This window comes from Cryptotermes secundus, unplaced genomic scaffold (genome assembly GCF_002891405.2).
Source record: "Cryptotermes secundus unplaced genomic scaffold, Csec_1.0 scaffold358, whole genome shotgun sequence".
Classification (NCBI taxonomy): Eukaryota; Metazoa; Arthropoda; class Insecta; order Blattodea; family Kalotermitidae; genus Cryptotermes; species Cryptotermes secundus.
Window position 1 is genome coordinate 1721737 of NW_019721523.1, and position 20474 is coordinate 1742210.

The following is a 20474-nucleotide window of genomic DNA, read 5'->3' on the forward strand; positions in this document are numbered from 1 at the left end:
TGAATTTTTGAGAAACATTTTCAGTCATATGAATTCATTCTCAATTGTCATTTTATATTATTTGACTCCATTTTTTTTTCAGCAGTGTCATATTCAGAGGGTGATATGTTTGCCAGTCAAAGCCAAGAGGGTTCTGAGGTTTCAGGAGAATTATCAGAGACATTCACTAATTATGGTGACTTTGTTAAAGGATCTGTTGATGGGAGGTATGATTTAATGGAAAATGATTGAAAAGGAAGTCTCCTTTTCGGGATACATTTTTTAAGGGAAAGATTTTATGTTATACAACAGCAGAATTTATACATATATGTTAATGTTTATATCTGAATAGAAAATGTTAATTTTTGTTCCTCGATTCTCTTTACCTTTGATATATTTCAAATGAAATGCTCATGAAGGGAACTGTAACATGAAAACCTTCATGGAGATGAGTCCTTGAGAAGCTGATAGTTCTGAGGTGGTTAGTAGATTCCCCACCCTTGTGGAATCTGCAAAATCATTACTGAGCCCTTGTAATAGAATCCAGGCAAGTTTGTGGGCTTTATTATTATTATTGTTTCATGTAAATCTATTGCTAGGTAATGCCTGCAACACACATGGGCAACAATACTGGAGCAGTGTTTTCTTTGTGTCCACACAGCTTGCGCATGCATGGTAATGTCACACAACACAGGGTAGCAGTCGTGTAACATGTGTTTTCTGTGATGCATGGCTGAGCTGAGTCTGTACAAGGAAACCAGTTTGAAGGAACAGGGTGTCAGGAGAATAGGAATTCAGTTCAGTTGTTAGTAGGAGGCAGCCATGGGGAAGTTCGTAGTTGAAGAATTAGAAGTTGCCCTGTGGAAACTTAATGTGTGCATTGAAGACTTTATATATGTGTACGGTGATATTGGGAGTGTGTGATTCAGTGAGACTTTTAATTCTGTTACCAGGAGACGACTAGTGAAGACTGAGAATCCTAGTGCAATTATAACAGTGAGCTGTAAGTTGTGTAAATCAGCGATAGCGTTGTAATAATTGTAATTAAGAGAGACTGTAGCCAAAGTGCCAGTAAATCCAATCATCCAATCTAGAATCCATTATTTTTGTCATGCTGACCACCTCTGTGGTCTAGTGGTCACAGTTCCTGGCTACAGATACAGAGGTCCTTGATTCGATTCCCGCCGCTGCCACATTTTCTAAAAAGTAGTGGGTCTGGAATGGGGTTCACTCAGCCTCATGAGGATAACTGAAGAGCTATTTCAAGGAAATAGCAGCTCTGGTCTAGAAATTAACAGCTGTGGTGATCTGTTCCGCTGACCACGTGACACCCTCTATCTGCTAAAGTTGGCACTAACTTTTCTGACAAGTGGCAGTCGCTTGGTCGGTATACGATGGGGTACCCAAAAGAAACCGAACTAATTTTTTTGTGGGCAGAGCTTTTGTAGTACCGCGTTTTGCCGCTATGAGCGCATAGAGCTAACATTCCTGAGTCGATAAGCCGACTACCGTTGCTTCAGAAGGTAAGGACTAGTTACGGCAGAGTTTATAGTGACAACTGTTTTGTGTGATCGTCGTTTTTGCAATGGCTGATTTTCGTGAACAGCGTGCAGCGGTGAAATTCTGCTTTTTGCTCGGGAAAAGTGGAACAGTTAAAAACGGCGTACAAGGACGATGCTATGGGGAAAACTCAAGTGTTTGAGTGGTTTTCCTGTTTCAAAAATGGTGAAATGTCAATTGATGACAAACATCGTTCTGGTTGACCTTCCATTGCCCGAACACAGGAAAATGTTGAAAAAATTCGTGAAATCATCAAGAAAGATCGACGACGGACCATTGAAGAAAGTGTGGAGCTGTCGGGAGTGACTTGGAGCTCAGTTCAGCGAATTTTGACAGAAGATTTGGGAATGAAAAGGGTGGCTGCGAAATTTGTGCCACAACTGCTGACTGGTGAACAAAAACAAGGTCACGTGGAAGCATGCTGTGCTTTGAAAGAAGAGTCCCGAAATGATCAAAACTTTTTTTTTTTTGTTTCCTCGAATGAAAAGAGACTGAAAGGAAAGCATTTTGCTGATGTTGCTGAGGTGAAGGAAAAAATGACGGAGGCGCTGTCAAGCATCTCAAAAGATGAATTTAGACAATATTTTGAAAAATGGAATAGAAGACTAGACAAGTGTATTAGTGTAAGTGGAGAGTACTTTGAAGGGGATTGAAGGTTTGTGCTTAAAATTTGAATAAATAAGTTTAGAAAAAATAAGTTTGGTTTCTTTTGGGTACCCCCTCATAGTTCACTTGCGGACTACAGACCACATTTTTTTATATCCCCCCTGCATGTGACATTATCATCACTGTGTGACTGTAGACAGGGTTTGGTTTGGTGACTAGATTTATTGATAACTTACAGTTTGTAAGTACAAGTAACAATAACACTATCTGTTTCTACACTTTACAGTTTACTAAACCACAGCCTAGTGTTCTCAGTCTGTTGTGAGACGTTTCCTGGCAACGGCCTCAACAATGGCTATTTCTCTGCCTCCATCTCGAGTCCTTTCTTCACAGACTCCCATACAGAACTGAGCTCTAACTTTGTCTCTTGCTTACAGCATCTCAGCATGGACCACACAGAAAACACAGCTCTTCTATTGTTGTGTTCGTGCCTGTTGCTGCAGGAACATGTTTACCGAGCTGTTGCCCAGAAAGAGCCTTGCTATATCTTCCCATCTTGCTGTTGTGTAGCAGTGGTTATGCATGCTACATTGCTCCCCCCTTAAGGCTATTTGTCTCAAATGGCCTATCGGTGTCCCACCACCTCTTTACTGAGGGCTCTGCTTTTGATGTCTGCTTGGTCTCTATTTCCTCCCTGTGGCTCGGTTTGCGCTGTGTTCACTCTCGAATTGGTCCCTCCTTAAAGCCGCTCGCCCCAAGCGGTTCTCTGATAAGGCGCAAGCTGGTTCTGGTGTACCACCATCATCAATCTAGGGTTCCCCTGGATCCTGTATACCACATTATTTATCCAGGTTACTACTTTGTGCAAGCCTCCCATGGGGATTGGAGTTTGGGCGATTTCCCCTTCTTGTGGGTTGGACAATAGAGCCATACTTTGTTGCCCTTGTGGTAGCCCATTCAGCTGGCCAGTGTCATAATGAGTTTTCATCCAGTTACTGGCCAGTTTCAGGTGTGGGAAGGCATAATTGTGGATGTCATGTAAATGGGCCACTAAAATTACCGTGTGATTGCTTGTGGGTCATTCTTTGTAGGGAGGGGGCCAAACAGCAGGTCACAGGGCAGTTGGAGTTCTCTGAACAGTAGACTAGCAGGGGTCAGACCCATATTGTCGTGAGTGGATGCCCTGTAAGCGAGGAGGAAGATGAGTAATCTTGCATCCCAATCCTTCTGGTGGGCTGTAATGACCTTTTTCAGGTTGTCCTCTACCGTTTTGATGTAGTGTTCCACCATGCCATCCAATTGCGGTTGCAGGGGTGTGCTGAGTCTCTAAAGACCAGTGGCTATTAGATAGAGTCTTGAGACGGCAGTTAGAAGTCTAGTAGGTTCGTGTGAGATGACTGCCAGCCTGCGAGGATGGGAGTCTGGGAGCAGAAGAATGTCCTCTCATGGAAGATGTTACCAAGCAGATCAGTGAAGATCATGACTGAGAACACTAGTCTTTGTGCAGTAGTGATTGTAAAGTGCAGTCAAAAGTTATGTTTAAAGAGTCCAGTAAATCTGATTACCAATACAAACCCTGTCTGTCATCACTCCAGCAGATTACAGTATTCATGTTTATATTCCTTGGCACATTAGCTATGATGCTAGACTCCTTTTTCACAGCAGAGAATGGCTCAGTTACAGCTAACAGGCTGATGGTAAGATAGTGGATTCTGTTTTTTGAGGAAGACTATTACAGTATTTGTAATTACACTGAAGTGATGAATTAGTGTAGACTTTCTGGGGCATTATGACTCAAATGTGAGTTAAATGCTGCATTGAGAATTGACCCCTCTAGAATTAGTCTCAATATTCAGAGAATTTACAAAATCTGTGTTTTGATTTAACACAAATGGAATCAACAGAGTGTAATTTTCTTTTATTTTTCTTTTCTAAATTGTATAAAATCTGCTGTGCCTTTTATATCTACAGTTTTTAGTTCTGGTGTGTATTATGTCAGTTTATTCTTTAAATTAGGAGGGTTGCATAGACAAAGAAGTTAGGGAAATACTGACATTGATCTGTGCATGTAATATTGTAATGTGTTTCATGTTTCAGCCACAGTTTAATGCAGTCAAGTACAACACTATCAGAAGATCCCAGCAGCAAGTTTGAAACATCACTTACTAAGTCAGAAAGAAAACGTAAGCATGAGGAGTCTCTCCTCATCGGTATAAACCGATTGTCCAAATTACCACGGATTGTTGAGGAGGAGGGTGAAGGAAAGGATATGAATGTTGAACAAGCAAGGTACTCCAAAGAAGGGTCTTCTCTGGGTGTTCATTCTCTCCCTTCCTCGCCTGCAGCTTCAGCTAGTGCTGATGATTCAGCAAAGCATAAATCCAACTTACCATTAATGTCCCCAACGAAGGTAACCTTGAAAGAGAAAGAAGTAGAGATTAGCCCAAAAGCAAACAAAAAAGAACGGTCAGGTTTGACTTCACCTAAGGCAAGCCGTAGACTAATTTTTGAAACAGAAACTGAGAGACCAAAACCTCAGTTTGTCCTTAGCAGTAGTAGAAAGATTATTGGGAAAGTTGAATCACAGACTCACAGATATGAGGAAGAGGTAAGACAGAGTGTAACTGATGCTCTGTCTGTTCAAGGGAATAATGATTCTAGTCCTGAAATTGAAATACTTAATAGTAAGAAGCCAAGGCAAAGTATTGAAGTATTATTTGTAAGCTCACATTCACATGATTCAACAAAGAGCACTTCACAGCATGAGGTACATACAGGAAGGAACAGGGCCTCAGGAGGTACTGTGGAAGTGATTGATGTTGATGATAATGCAGACAGAAAGAAAGATATCGACACTGAAGCAGAAGGTTCTGATGGAGAATTATATCTTCGCCTATCACCTTCACCATCACAGAAGCCTCTGGATTTTGTGTGTAGGTCAGACAAGAATAGCAGCTCTCATTCAGTATCAGTAAGTGGGGATCATACAAGCTATTCTTCTTACAAAAGCAGTAATGCAGAGTCCTTGAGTTCTGGTTCTCGAGGTGAGCAAGAAGTGTTAAATACCATGAAACATGGTAAGAAACTTCTTTCAGGTGGTTCTAATTCAAAAAGGTATTCTGTGTATACAATTCAGGAAGAAGACACAGAAGAAGAGCTTGAAAAGGCTTCACAAGTCCAGAGCAATGGAAGCTCTACAAATTCTGGGTATACTAATGGCTCTTGTGACATGGCAAAGAAGAAGCTAAGTAAGCTGCATTCTCTGACTACAGCAAATTCTCATGAAGTTTCACTTCATATTGATGATTCTGGTACAAGCTTTGGCAGAGTGAAAGCTGGAGCACAGGTAGCATTGGCAGAACCAAGCCAGTTTGTGGGCCTAGGGCATAGTGAGAGTCAGCTCACAACTTCTAAAAGGAAACGAGACCATGGGAAAGAAGGCATTCCAATTGTTAGTATAGTTGGAAGTGACAGTGAAAGTGATGGGCATTCCACTCCCTCAGAAGCACAGAAGAAGGCAAGGACCGCCAATGGTGATGTGGGAAATGGACGCACGGATACTCCCAGCATTTTACATCAGAAGCCCTCAACTCTTCTGCAGAAGGTAATTGCCAACTGTTTCATTATGTATAAGGATATGTGATTAGGAAATATCCAATGCAACACTGTTATCTGTGTATTAAAATAGGCCTTTCTTTGTAAGTAAAGTTGAATGAATACTGTATTAATCCAAATTTGAGATGATTCACCTTATAAGACAGCTCCTCAAAACAAGCTTGAAAATTAAGAACTGGGTTTGGGGGTGGGGCTTGCCTAGCCTGGCTTTTGACTCCACATACTCTTCTGCCTAGTGGCTGCTGGGAGACTTTTTTCGTCTTCCATGAGCATGAACAAATCATAAAGCTTTGTCTCCATCCTCCCGCTATATTTCCATGGAATGGTACTGAAGTGAAGGGACTGCTTGTTAAATCAAAGGCAAATAACTATGTATCTTATTTATTACAGAATTGTAGTGTGGGATATTTATTTTTGTGATGTGTTTTGTCATAACAGCACAGTTGTTACTTTAGTCTTCATGATTAACTACCATAACTTAATAAAGAGAGTTTCATACTGTAATCTCTTCTAGGACCAATAGAGAAGATCTTTGTGTCTTGGAAAACTGTTCCTTGGATTTGGTGAAAGTAGAACTGAATACATATATATCATTACAAGCTGTTTTGCCTTACATTCCATATAGATGGAGGTACAGGCTGAAACATGTGTGGTTCTCAATGGCGATTGAAAATTTTGGGTGGCAACTAATTTCCTGCTTGACATTTGGCAGTGGCTTTTAAGATCTTACAGTCTTATTTATGATCTGTAAGACTCTGGTCTCTAGTAAATTCAGTTTTCTGCAATTATCTTGTTTAAAACTTAAAGAATAAATGCACACCCTTGTTTACAGTATAAAGACAGCATATAGGTGCTGTAGTTTGGGCAAACTATGTTTTTTTTTTAATTCGCTACTGGGGTACGGAGTCCACCTGGGTCCACTTAGCACGGCGGCCACTGATTGGCCTATTGTACGTGCCCCAGGTGATTATGATGATGGAGAATTTGGTGGAATGAAGATTGTCAGGGGAACCGAAGTACTCGGAGGAAACCCGCCCCAGCGCCACTTTGTCCACCACAAATCCCACTTGACGAGACCCAGGATCAAATCCAGGCTGCAGCAGTGGGAAGCCAGCGACTAACCACTTGAGCTATAGCACAGCCTCTACTATGGTTAGTCAGTCTAAAAGCAATGTGTATACTTTTATCAAACTTGCTTAAGAAGTTGACTATGCAAGCTTCATTGAGCAGTTGAGATGGAGAATGCAAGGAGTCATTCTCTCATCTCCCAGCAGTTTTAGTACAATTCTCATTCATAAGAGATAGTAAGTAGGTGGTGTAAGCGTTTGTTCATGAAATGTGATGGTTTTTCACACATTAATTTTTTAACTAAATTGAGACTGGAACTCAGTAATTGAAGAAATTATCTTAGGGTGGATGAACACATTAATTGAATTTTGTCATTAATGACCACAGTTCAAAAAAAAAGAGAAAGGGAGACTCCTAATTAACTGGGGGCAGGTTATCTTGTGGCTTTGGCTAGAAAATTGACTGTGTTCAGTGTCAGAATACAAACATAATGTGAAATTTGTTTTTAAAAAAGAAATGGGCACAAAGTGGAGTTTTATTTTGTGTTTGGTTGTGTACTTGGAAGGGGCATGCAGTAGCGTAGCTGGTTGAGGGACTATGCTACAAGCAGGAAGGTCATGATTTCGATTCCCAATGAGGTTACTGGATTTTTCTATTGACCTAATCCTTTCAGCTGTACTATGGTCCTGTGGTTGATTGAGCCGCTAATAGAAATGAGTACCAGGAATCTTCCTTGGGGTAAAGGGTGGCAGGCACATAAAGCTGACAACCACACCATCTGTGAGCTGATTATTTAGGAAATGTGAGAGCCTTGACATCTCAGAACACTATGGGCATCCATGGCCTGTTACAGGGATAGCTGTACCTTCATATAGCCACTCCTTCATGTTGTCTTTCTCAAATTTTTTTTGACATTTCTCATTTCACCTATACATGCTGTGTATCCCACTTATGAAAATAACTTCTCAGGTATCAATTGGTTATTATTCTAAATCATTCCATGATAGCTGGTATTTAGGTGAATGTGTGGATTTTTTTTTTCAACAGGGGATCTTAAGGCTACATTCTACACCACATATGGACCATGCAGTTACAGCAGTCAAAGAGTCCAGTGCAAGTAGCATTGAACAGGTATATGACATGTCTCCCATAATACTAGTTTATAGGTATTACTTTTTGTGTGTATATTCATTTCGTAGTCTGTTGCTTAACACGTTCAGGACCGGAGGGGCCAATTGGCCCTCTACGTTCCTATAACGTTGCGGACCAGGCGGGCCAATTGGCCCTTTTCTGACACGTTATGTTGCAACTGACTATATCTCGCTGTGTGGCCATGTTGCATCATAACTACTGCGTAGTTGACCTCGGGAATGTTTGCTAGCTTAGCCAGTAACATGATCACGCTCATTTCCTGTCACACCCTAAAGAAAAAAGCCTTTGTTAGAGTCCAAGCTTCCACGTATGAACCAGGAAGTTAGCAGTGCAACACGGATCAGAGACGAAAGCAGTTGCAGGCGAAGAGTTCTCTCGGAGAACAAGAAATATTAGCTTTGTTCTCCGATGAGCTATCACATTTGCCAACTGCTTCATCTTCTGATAGTGAGGCCAGCCTCAGTGAAAGTGACAGGAGCCCCCAATATATTGTGATATGATGCCTCTTCACAAAGGGGAATGTTTCCAGAGACATCACACGTGCAAGCACTTGTAGGAGCTCTGGTAAGTGTTCTCAAAAAATTTGATTTCATAAAATTAATTAGGAGATTTTATATTAATTTTTAAAGTGAACAGTGCACAAGTTAGGGTGCTAGGCTTAAAAACCCCGGTCCCCAGGGTGATTTAAATATTTAAACAGCCGGTCCGCAATGTGTTAATGAGATGACACTTCATTAATACACAATTTGGACCTTAGATAGAAATGATGGACATTAACATTAAAAGTTAATTAACCAAATTAGAAAGTCATCATGAATTAAGAATTTGGCTATTTTGGATTATAGGGGTCCTATGCAGTTAACATAATATTAGCCAGTCCTGATTAGCTTAGTCAGCAGCAGGATTGTATGTTACTGTATTTGCGATTATTTGGACATTATTCCTGCAAGAGAGTTGACCTCATTGGAAAGGAAATTAGGTAAAAATAATCAGTTTTACATTTTTGTGTTCTCTGCATGTCGTGACTTAGGTTTCAAAGGATTAACAAGATACAAGACCAAGATTAATTCGTTATGTCTCTGTTTGATTAATTTTGTCATTGATTTTTTTAGGTGCAGTAAATGAACATAGCTAGGTACCAAGATGTATAATTACAAAGATGGCTTGTGGAAGCTGTTCTGAAATTGCATTATCTGCTTCTGTTACAGTTTTATCAATAATATTTTGCAGTTGAGTCAGCAAGCACTGTACCCCATCTTCACCTTTTGTGTATCACACGTGGGCTTTGAATAGGTTGCATCTCTTTTATTTCTGTCATTGTGACAGAAATGAGAGTCCTTCATGGTGAAAATTTTGTTCATACACCATGCAATTAGTGACCATATTATTTACAAACCTGTTCTTTCAGAATTCTCTAAAACTAAGCCGTACATTATGTACAGAATAATTTGTTATGTATCATTTTATGCAAATTTGAAGTAGTGCAATATAAAGAAATATTAATAAATTCTCACTCTGTGCACAAAGTTTGAAATAATGCAAATCCCAAAAAACTCAGCAAGGATCACATATGAGTTTAAAAATTTGTCTAGAATTATGTGAGGTCTTCAGGAATGCATCCTTGCATAAAATGCAACTGCATTGTGTGTGTTTATTAATCTTCTACATAACGTTCCCACCTCATGACTCAAGGTACGCGGGTTCAAAAACCCGGTGGAGGTCGTGGAATTTTTAAGGGTGGAAAAATTCAGGGAACAAGTCCTCCGGGAGGGACTTTAAGCCGTGGGTCCCGTGTCGTAGATTTATGGCACGTAATAGAACCTCATGTCTCTAGGAGACCTCTGAGCAAAATTAGGTCAAGTTCCCCGCCCAACTAGTTTCCAATTCCTCCGGTAGATGGGGGAAGTATCAGGTACCACTGCCAGAGGAGGGGGACCTCTCTAACAGAATGGGACTAAAGTATTAGATACCACTGCCAAGTAGAGGGTAGAAACCTTGCTGGCAGAAAGGGACTAGGAACCCCTGCCAGAGGAGGGACGAACTCGCTGACAGAAAGGGACTAACTATTAGATACCACTGCAAGTAAGAGGTTGGAACCTCGCTGGCAGAAAGGGACTGATAGGAAGCACCAGTACCGGTAGGGTATGGAGACAGTAGAAATTAAAGGGGGATGCACAATGGACCAGTAACCGGTCTAAGTGCATGGGGAAACCCACCCCCTTAATACGGAATACGGAATCTTCTACATCCATCTTCAGTAAACTCCATAAATAGTATAGCATCTCTTACTCAATATGCTTGCTTTTTTAATTACATGAATTGAGTTACTATTTGCTTATGCTTTTTAATGTAAGCATAATCATGTGCATATTGTTGATCTGACCTTGGAATGAAATTATTTATGTAGTAGCTCATTTAAACTCAAGAAGCCATAAAGGCTACATTACATACTATATCCTGGCTCTCAGCTGTAACAAATAAATTAGAACTCTGCAGTATGTGTCTCAGAGTTGGCTGTGTAAATTGAGTACACATTTTGATATTCTGTCTCTGATAGCTGGGTAATTTGATGTGTTAACTGACGTGTGAAAGTTAGTGTTCAGAATAAGAAAATCCCTGAACTTTTTTTTTTGCTAAATTTAGATTATGAAAATAAAGTGGTGTGCATCACACATCTTTTCTGATACTCATTATTGTAATGCTGCATGGTGTTAAGGCTTATTAATACCAAACAGATCCAGTTATTCATTATATATATAGTTGCCTAGCAATGATATAACATAAATTGTGTTGTGCATTTTATCATTTGTAGTCCCCTAGCAGTAGTGAGACAGGATGGAAGGAAATGGGGAAGGAGAAAGATTCTGTATTTGGGGTACCTGAGCATGACATGTGTTTCTGTTTGGCATAAAAGTGATTAATGTGTGACATAATTGGCTTGTAGTCAGTACAACAATGTCAGTTACTGTTTAAATTAGCGGCCTCCGTAGTCTAGGGGTGACGTTCCCACCTCATGACTCAAGGTACACGGGTTCAAACCCGGCGGAGGTCATGGAATTTTTAAGGGTGGAAAAATTCAGGGAACAAGTCCTCTGGGAGAGACTTTAAGCCGTGGGTCCCGTGTCGTAGCTTTACGGCACGTAAAAGAACCTCATGCCTCAAGGAGGCCTCTGAGCCAAATTATAAGGACATTTCCCGCCCAGCAATAGTCTCTTAATGCCTCTGGTAGATGGGGGAAGCATCTAGATACCGCAGAGCCAGTAGAGTCCGAACTCGCTGGCTGAGTCGGGACTGATGGCACGCACCAGTGTTGGTAGAGTATAGAGACTGGTAGAATATCACAGGGGACGTACAATAGACCACTGGTCGCGGTGCATGGGGAAACCCACCCCCTCCAATAATAATAATAATAATAATAATAATACTGTTTAAATTTTATAATCAACAAGGAAATATGACATTAGAAGTGTTCACTGTTCTTGTTTCTTTTTTTAAGGATTCTCTACAAGGAAATGAAATGGAATGGGAGGTTGTCATGAAAGTTAAACTGAAATGTGTAAAGGAAAATGACAAGGATGTGTACAAAGTTCAGCAGGTGAGTAACTGTGCTTTTTTTGGGTTGATGACTTCATTTGTGTCATGAAAATTATTTCACAGATTATGCAGCCTCCTTATTACTGTTGCGAGTGACAGACCTGTCTTTCCGGCTAAATTCTATGAATATCAAAAGTTGGAAAATTGTGCAACATAACTTGAACATTTTGTAGTTGTCTGATTATTTTGTGGTACACAAAATATGTTGTAATCAGAACTTGTATAAATCTTACTGTAACCTGTTTTCACAGTCACATGGTTGGCGTGTTTTTCACATTTGGGAGGTCCTGGTTTCAGATCTTAGGTTGGAGACAGGTGTCCTTGCTGATTTTGTTTCATGATTTTTCTCAGCCCCTGTAGACAATGCCAGGATAGTACCTCATATCATGTCACAACCACTTCCTTTCATGTAATTTCTAATTCATTATTCACTAATAATTCCATCATTCAACACTGTACAGGGTGTCCAGATGAGAGGTATCCAAAATAAAAAATTTATATCGCGGAAACTAATTGTCATACACCTGTCTGGTTTATGTCATCGGAAAGGAAAACTCTTAAAGTTTTTTTTTCCCCCCCCCCAATGCCTGGCTTATGTGCATTGTCAGCTGGTGACGTATGGCAAGCTCAGTAGTGATGTAGACGCCACAAGAATAGGTTCAGTGGGTGTTGTGACTAGCAGAGTTGCAATCTCTTATGGCTGTCCAGCATTCTTCTAGAATGCAATATGGAGTCAGCATCCTACACAGAAAGGCATTCAGTTCTGGGACAGCAAACTGAGGACTACAGGTAGTCTGTTTTGTGTAAAATTTCCTGGAAAGGAACAGACCCCTGAAGAAAATGTCAGTCATATTAGAGAGGCAATCCAGCAAAGTCCATGCAAATCAGTTCATGCTGCTAGCTTGCAGTTGTGTAGAAATTCCATGTTCAGCAGTGCATGATGTGCTACACAAAGTTTCCACCTGAGAGCTTAACAAGATTTGAATGATTCTTGCACTAAAAGTGCAAGTGGCCAAGTAGCATGCACAAACTTCGCTGTGGACATGCTAGAAAGAATTGAAGCATCACCTGATTTTTCCTCTGCCAAGTGTACTTCTTGGAGAGGCGACATTCCATGTCATTGGAGTTTTAAACAGGTACAACTGCAGGATTTGGAGCAGTCAAAATCCAAATGTCACATGTGGACTGTTTTTCTTTTCGGACAGACTCTAACTGGTCGCTTGTATTTGGACATGCTGTAGCTTTATGCGGTGCCCAAATTACCACATCAGACTATCCTCCAATAAGATGGGTTGCTGTCACATTTCTGCCACTGTGTTAGGAAATCATCTGGATATTTGTGCCACCAAGGGAGCCCACATTGATATTTATTGAGAAAGTTATATGCTCAGGAAAAAACTGTGTTTCCCTTTGTAATAGTATAACCCATAAATGTGATAAATGTGTATAAAATTCTTTCTGAGATATAATTATTTTATTTTGGACACCTTTCATTCAGACACCCTGTACAACGTGAGTTATTGAAAACCGCATTAAATAATGCATTGGTTATTTGCACTTAATCAAATATAGTGATTCTTAGACTGACACTTTTGGTTATTGAAATTGTAGTGCCGATTCCAGCAGATATCTAATGTTTATTTATACATAAATGTATTCCTCACTTTATCATTTGCATACCATGTACGTACACATTTTGTGTTTGATTGTGCACATGACAGTACATGACATTGCTTGCTTACTAAGGTATCTGCAAGACATTAATTGGAGTTTAGATATCTCAATCTTGAAAAGTGCTAATGAATTGAGTTTTGCTACATTTGTTTACTGTTCTATTGTAATTACGAGTGACTTACACAACAATCCAGTCTTCAAAATTACTTATATAATTAAGCCATTGCAAAATATATGCACTACAGTTTCAGATTTTAATTTTAATCTAGTAGAAGGGAGAGTCAGTAAATAGGTCACAAATGGAAGTAAAACAGCTGAAAGGGACATAATAGGATTTGAATATGTATCACTAGGTAGCAGTACAGTCCAACTTCATTACACTCTAAGTAGCAGATGTGCATGTTCAGGGGCTGATTTCAGTAGTCAAAATGGCGACCTTGCTTGAGGTGCCTACTACTGAAGAGCAGAGTTCTGTTGTGCATTTTTGTGTGCAAAAGGATCGATGCAAAGGATATTCAGAAGGAAATGTTTCCAGTTTTCAGTGGGAAGTGTTTGACATGTAAAGCAGTTTGCAACTGGGTCAAGAAATTATCTCAAGAATGTTTGAAAATTGCAGGTGATGCCCGGGCAGATTGCCCTGTTGAGATTGCAATAGAAGCAACTGCGGTGTATGGAAGAGTTGATTGGAGCTAACAGGAGGCTAACCGTAGGCAGTGTAGCAACTGCAGTAGGGTGTTCCCATGGTTTAGCATACAGCATAATGCATGACTGTTTGAAGTTTCAGAAAGTGTGCGCACAGGGGGTGCCCAGGAAACTGAAGGATCAAGAAAAAATGAACCAAATGGGTCTGCCCTTTTAATGTTTCTTGTGGTATGCAGATGGAGAAGATATGCTTACTAGGGACAAATCTTGGGTGCATCACTACCAGTCTGTATAAAAGCCTGCTTCAGTGCAATGGAAACATCCCAGTTCACCTTCAGCCAGAAAGTTTAAGAATGCCATCAGCTAGGAAGGTTGTGCTTACCATGTTCTGGATTTTCAGGGACTACTGATAGTTCTTTTTAGAAGTGTGGTGAAAATGCAAATTCTGCATCGTACTGTGATGATCTGTTGAAGCTTCAGGATGCAATATTATATTTAAGCATCCTGTTACGCTCACACAATATATGAGACAAAAACTCCGTCTTAAGTGCAACAATTTAATTGTAGTTCTTTCTTCTTTCCTTCCTCTACACTACATGTTTCGGCCTTAAATGGCCATCATCAGCTGTATATTCTTACGTAGCTGCTACACTGCTTGTAGTTTAAAATTTAAAACACCAGTCTTTCCAATTGTATGTATGTATAAAATCTTTGTTAACCTACACACGTCAATTTGATTTTCAAAATTGGCACTTTTTAAAACTTCAATTTCAAATTAAAATGTCTTTAAATTTTCTGTTCTTTTCTAAATTTTAAAAATTTAAAATTTAAATTTAAAGACATTTTAATTTGAAATTGAAGTTTTAAAAGGTGCCAATTTTGGAAATCAAATTGACGTGTGTAGGTTAACAAAGATTTTATACATACATACAATTGGAAAGACTGGTGTTTTAAATTTTAAACTACAAGCAGTGTAGCAGCTACGTAAGAATATACAGCTGATGATGGCCATTTAAGGCCGAAACATGTAGTGTAGAGGAAGGAAAGAAGAAAGAACTACAATTAAATTGTTGCACTTAAGACGGAGTTTTTGTCTCATATATTGTGTGAGCGTAACAGNAACATCCATGCCAACTGGCAAAGGGGCTACTGCTTCATCATTACCATGCCAGACCCCATACAGCGTGAGCAACTCAGGAGAGAATCAAGAACTACAGTGGGAACTTCTTGGGCATCCACCATAGAACCTGGACTTGGCCCATAGTGACTTCCATCTGTTTGGCCAGCTAAAACCCACCTTGGTGCCTGCTGCTGCTGATGATGATAATGAAGAAGATGAAGATGAAGAGGTTAAAACAGAGGTGTGGAAGTGGCTGAGACAGTCAGAAAGTTCTATGCTGCGGGTTTTGACACACTGGTGAAGCAGTAAGATAAGTGTATTGATGTTGGTGGAGATATGTTGGGAAATGAATGTTTTTTTCAGTTTTGAATATCACATGTTATATGTTTTATATCCATTTGTGACTTATTTACTGACTCTCTTTCATCATATGAGGGAAAATAAAACCTTATAAACCCTGTTAGTTTACTGTGAAAGTAATATCATGTCTGAAGGGGATGGTGGATGTAAACAAGATGAATGTACCTTTATGTGCATCTAGTTGGTTTTTAATTGTCTCTTCAGACTTTAGAATATTGCATAGCTGCAAACATATAGTTTGTTTGGATGTGCTAGTAGCATGTGAATCAGAATGTTGTACGAGTAATATTGTGGAAGGAATTTAAATTTGTATTATAAAAATTTAGCTCTTATAGTAAGGAAATTGTTGTTTGTCTGTGTATGTCTTCTCTAATCTTTTAGTTTTGGCAGCACTTTTTGCAGTAATAATTCTGATGCTTTTAAACTGTTTATTTGTACAATGATCTCAATTATAGAGAGGGAGAAATTATGTAAGTAATTATAGCATATGTTGTTTCTTGGTAGCAATGTAGTAACTGTTTTAATATTTAACATATGTTTATTTTAGTGTGAAGATATTACAGAAGAATATGCTCATTTTACTACTAGAAGACTCTCTGATTATTCTTCCTCTGGTGGTTTGGCTGATGTATCTTCCAAGACCACTTCTCCAAGTAGTACAATCAGGTCTGATAATTGTGTAATATATGCATGGTGCCTGACAATTCAGATTGATTTTATAAATTTATTCGTGCTTCAAAATGTTTACTGAGATACTCAGATTCAGTCTGTGGTCAAATACAGGTAAATTTCACCTTGGTTATATACATGGTAGAGTCATTAAGTTTGTGGATTGGTTTTATCGCATCACATTACAAGGTGTTCACGTGCACTTACACATATCAACATTGGTCCTCAAAATAGTTACATAGTTACATAGTTGCTGAAACATATTGGCAGGAAATTCCCATACGGCGTCTCTCATGGCATTGACGATCTCCTCAGACGACGAAATCTACTACCACGTAGCTTTGCTTTCAAGCGGTGAAAAAGAAAGAAATCACATGGTGCGAGATCAGGTGAGTACAGAGGGTGTGACAAAACGGTGACCTGTTGCCTTGCCAGTTCCTCTTGGACAAGAACAGAATGATGTACAGGGACATTGTCATGTGACAACAGCCAATTCTTCCTATGCCAAATGTTTCACTAGGCGATTTGCCTAGTTTTTGGCAGAACTTGATGTTTGCCCGTTGTTCAAACTGCTGTGTTTTCGATTTTCACCACTTGCATTTAACTGCAGTTCACAGTAGAGGTCGTAGTTCTGCTTACACTGTTTACACACAACTGCCTCTTGCTGTGATGAGAGATGAACTGACAGGTCATGATATTGTGCCTCCACCTATCTGCTGTAGTGCACTGCGATGACACTTTGTGGCCAGTCCACGAACTTATTGACTATGGCAGAGAGAGAGAGAGAGTGGTGTGTGTGTGGATTGTTTATGTTTCATATAACCACTGAAGAAAATTGAGAATTATGGGAAATAAACCAAGTAATACCACATATGATTACTGAATTTTTTTGGACTTTGTCCATGGTCTGGTATTCTGAAAACACAAAAGAAAACCTTTCAGATTCTGGGTCTGTTTCCATCCTTAGGGGAAGGGGCTTCCATGGAAAGTGGGGGAGACTAATTTAAAAAAAAAATTGGTGACATAAGCACATGATTCATTAACCATGCTGATTAAAGTATGTGTGATTTGAAGAGCAAGGTAGTTTGTATGTTGACAAAAATGTAACATTTTACATTTTATGAGAAATTAAAATGTTTTACTGTAAAATATCTGTGATGTATGTGTAATGGTTACTTACACATATGTAAATATGGCACATTTATTCTGGCAGAGATTTTAGGTGTTATAGAAAATTAATTACATATATGGCGCATGTCCTGATTATGAGAGCACAGCCTTAGGGAAGAGTATATATAATTTGCATTTGTAGAATTTTTGCTTTTGATTGTGGAATATGAAATGCTTCAACATTACATTTTCATGTATGTAGTCATATTTTCAGCTTTCCTATGCCTCCAAGTAGTCTTTTGTCAAAAAAGAATCTAGTTTGGCCTGCAGCTGTGAGTCATGTTGTCAGATTTCTTGTAACTCAGAATTTCACTAGGATGTTCATACAGGGTTGATATGATGTAATTATAGTGAATTTCTGTGTGTTTAGTGGTCCTGCTCTGTTTCCATTACCACCAAATCGGATGTCAGTAATTTCAATGGTATCCAGTAGCTCAACATCATCGGGAGGCAGTTCTGTTGCCCAAGGAGGTAAATATATACGTCCTTTTCTTTATACCGTCTGGTGGCATTTACCTCAAGCCCCTGTCTTCTTGGCGAATCCTGTATTGAACATCATGTTTTAAAATTGTTATATGCTACATTTCCATGGTGAGGTAATTCATTATTTGTGGAGACATGAATGTTCAAGAAAGTGTATTAGATTTTTGTAAAACCTAGTTTTAAGCAACAAGTTGTAATTGACAGTGGAGGTTTATTCAAATTTTCATTTAGTTTTATTTTAGGAACATTATTACTTTTAACTTTTTTAAGTGCTCTGGAGTTTCTTACAAAGTGATGTCACTGTATTACTGTAAATCTGTTTTATACGTAAGAACGTGTTATTTAACTTAAGCGAAATAAAACTTAGTTGTAATCCAAGTCTAGTGTTGAAACTCAGAATGTGGCCACTGTATGAAACAAATTATCATAGAAAGTTTCAAATAAAAATGATAGCCAAACTCACTGGTTTTTGTGTATTTGCCTTGTGTTAAAATTGTCACTGTTTCCATTCATGAATAAATGGTAACAAAAATTACTGTATTTATCTTCTTCCAGTTACTTTGTATGATTTTAATCCTAATTCAAGTATTTTAGCATTACTTCTTCAGTAATTGAATCCTACATCATATTAGCTACTCATCCACCAATGTCATTGTTTATTACAAAAGATTTCTCTAACATTTATTGTGTAAATTATCAGTTTTATATTCCACTGAATATTATTTAAGTTCTTCTATATTTGTTTTAGTCACAAGACACAAGTATGCCACAGATGGAGGACCATTCATAATGCCAAATCACCCTGGTCCAAAGATGTCTAGGGATCGATCATTTCGAAGTGAAGAGGGCCCTAGTGGAAATTTGCCTGGTATTCACAGCCCTGTTATAGAGGGTATGGACATTGTAGAAAAAGTTTTCATCAGTTCCCACCCAGAGAGTTCTGAGAGAGGTCAGGGAGGAAGTGCCAGAGCTGACACAGGTGATAGTGGAAGAAAATCTGATCTTCAAAAGCCAGGTGATGAGCCTGTTTGTAGCCAAATGAAGGATCTCTCTGTAGTTAGGGAAACTGATGATGCAGTCAGTGCCAGTCCTGCATGTAATGATGCAGTACCAGTTCCAGCAAATGTCTTGAAGGAGACGCCAAAGACTACAGTAAAACCATTAAAGGGGAGACAAAGATCCACAATAAAGAAATGCTCCTTATCACGGTCATTTTCGAAGCAGGATGTTGAGAGCAGGAGAGGACGACGGACACCTGCAAGGAACAAGACGCCAGTCACCTCTTCTGTAGAAGATGTGACAACTCAGATTCCAAAGTCAGGACTGAAGGAAAGTTCTGATACTGTCACAATGACCATTCCTGGAACTCCAGAGGTTTTATCTACAGTATTAGAAGCCAGTCACTTGAGGCCTGGTATGTTAAATGTTTGTTCATTGAAACATATGAAATGTAATTGGCTGATAGTCACCCAGTAGTTCAAGAAATTCTCAACCTTTTATAGAACCCGATGGTTCATGACCGTGTTCACGAGCATCTGCCACTGTATCCTCTCCTGAGCCAATTGAATTCAGTCGCTAATTTTACATCCAATTTATGTCACTTCTATTTTAATGTCGTCCATGTCCCAAGTCATACCTTCCTTGGAAGATTTCCATCTGAAATTTTGTATGCATTTCATTTCTCCCTATGCATGTTATATGTTCAGCTTATCCCAACCACTATAGTTCGGTCATCCTAACAATATACAATGAGGAGTACAAATTATGAAACTTGTATATTTCATTATTTCTGTATCATATTGTTTCCTACTATTTTAGAATCTTGATTATAATTATAATATCCACAAAATTTATATTGTAAATTGTGCTAGCAGATTTCTACACATGAGTAATTTGTGTCCTTAAAGTTTTCAGAATTGAGTTAATTCAGATATGTTCACAGTTAAGAATTTTATTTCCCTCCTTGCTTGCATTTCTCACACAAGTTCTTCGCTTTTCAATTGATCTAATCCTTCCGGCCGCACTATGACCCTGGGGTCCACTCGGCCTTTAACAGAAATGAGTACCAGGAATTAATTAAATAATTTTCCTGGGGAGTAAAGTGGCCGGCGTGTAAGGCTGACAACCTTACCGCCATCTTTGAGCCAATTGTCTAGACAGTGAGGGACCCTCAGCGTCTCACAACCCTATGGGCCACGGCCTGTTACAGGGATAGCTTTACTTACTTACTTTTATGTTAGTCCCCCACATTCCCCTTTCATGCTTAAAATTTGCACTCTCCTTCTGGAACCTTGGGCCCTTTAAATCTCTCTGAGCTCCCTGACTCCTGGCAACCCATTTTCTTAGATTATATTGTTTGGTTATAACTTGAGCCACACTGCCTGCCACTGTGGGTGTAGTCTTCACCAAGAATGTCACTCCTACTTTTCCAGCGCTCTTGTGCTGCCATATCATTCAGTGATATATTGTTTCTGCTTCAAGTTCCTTATTACCTGTTGGATCTGCTTGTGGTCATTTATTGCATTGTCCAGTGTTTGCTTCATCTGGTCAGATTTGACTCCAAGAATATTCATCTCTTTTTTTATTTATTTTTGTGCTGTTCCAGAAATCTTGTAGTATTTTTTATTTGCACTGAAGTCCTATCCATTTTCACCAGATCAGTTTGTGGATCCAGATTCACCTCCACCACCCATTGTCAGTAGTACCACTAATTATTCTGATAAACCAGAATTTTATATTGTTTCTCCAGTTCACACTTCACATTTTACTCCCAAGTTTTGCC

At 39.2% G+C, this 20474-nt stretch overlaps 1 protein-coding gene across 7 annotated transcripts in view; it reads left to right on the forward strand.

Annotated features, from left to right (window-relative positions):
- Positions 1–20474, forward strand: part of LOC111875480 (TP53-binding protein 1) — a 41033-nt gene that overhangs the window by 5694 nt on the left and 14865 nt on the right. For 6 of the 7 annotated variants that reach the window (XR_002844735.2, XR_002844734.2, XM_023871772.2 and 3 more), the window contains 7 exons: positions 83–206; positions 4243–5749; positions 7876–7959; positions 11477–11575; positions 15918–16036; positions 17580–17680; positions 18441–19106. Coding sequence is in view for 5 of the 7 variants with exons in the window: in XM_023871772.2 (XP_023727540.1) it covers positions 83–206; positions 4243–5749; positions 7876–7959; positions 11477–11575; positions 15918–16036; positions 17580–17680; positions 18441–19106 (2700 nt within the window). In the remaining 2 variants the exon portion in view is untranslated. The remainder of the gene's footprint in view (positions 1–82; positions 207–4242; positions 5750–7875; positions 7960–11476; positions 11576–15917; positions 16037–17579; positions 17681–18440; positions 19107–20474) is intronic. The other variant, XM_023871771.2, reaches the window with a different exon arrangement.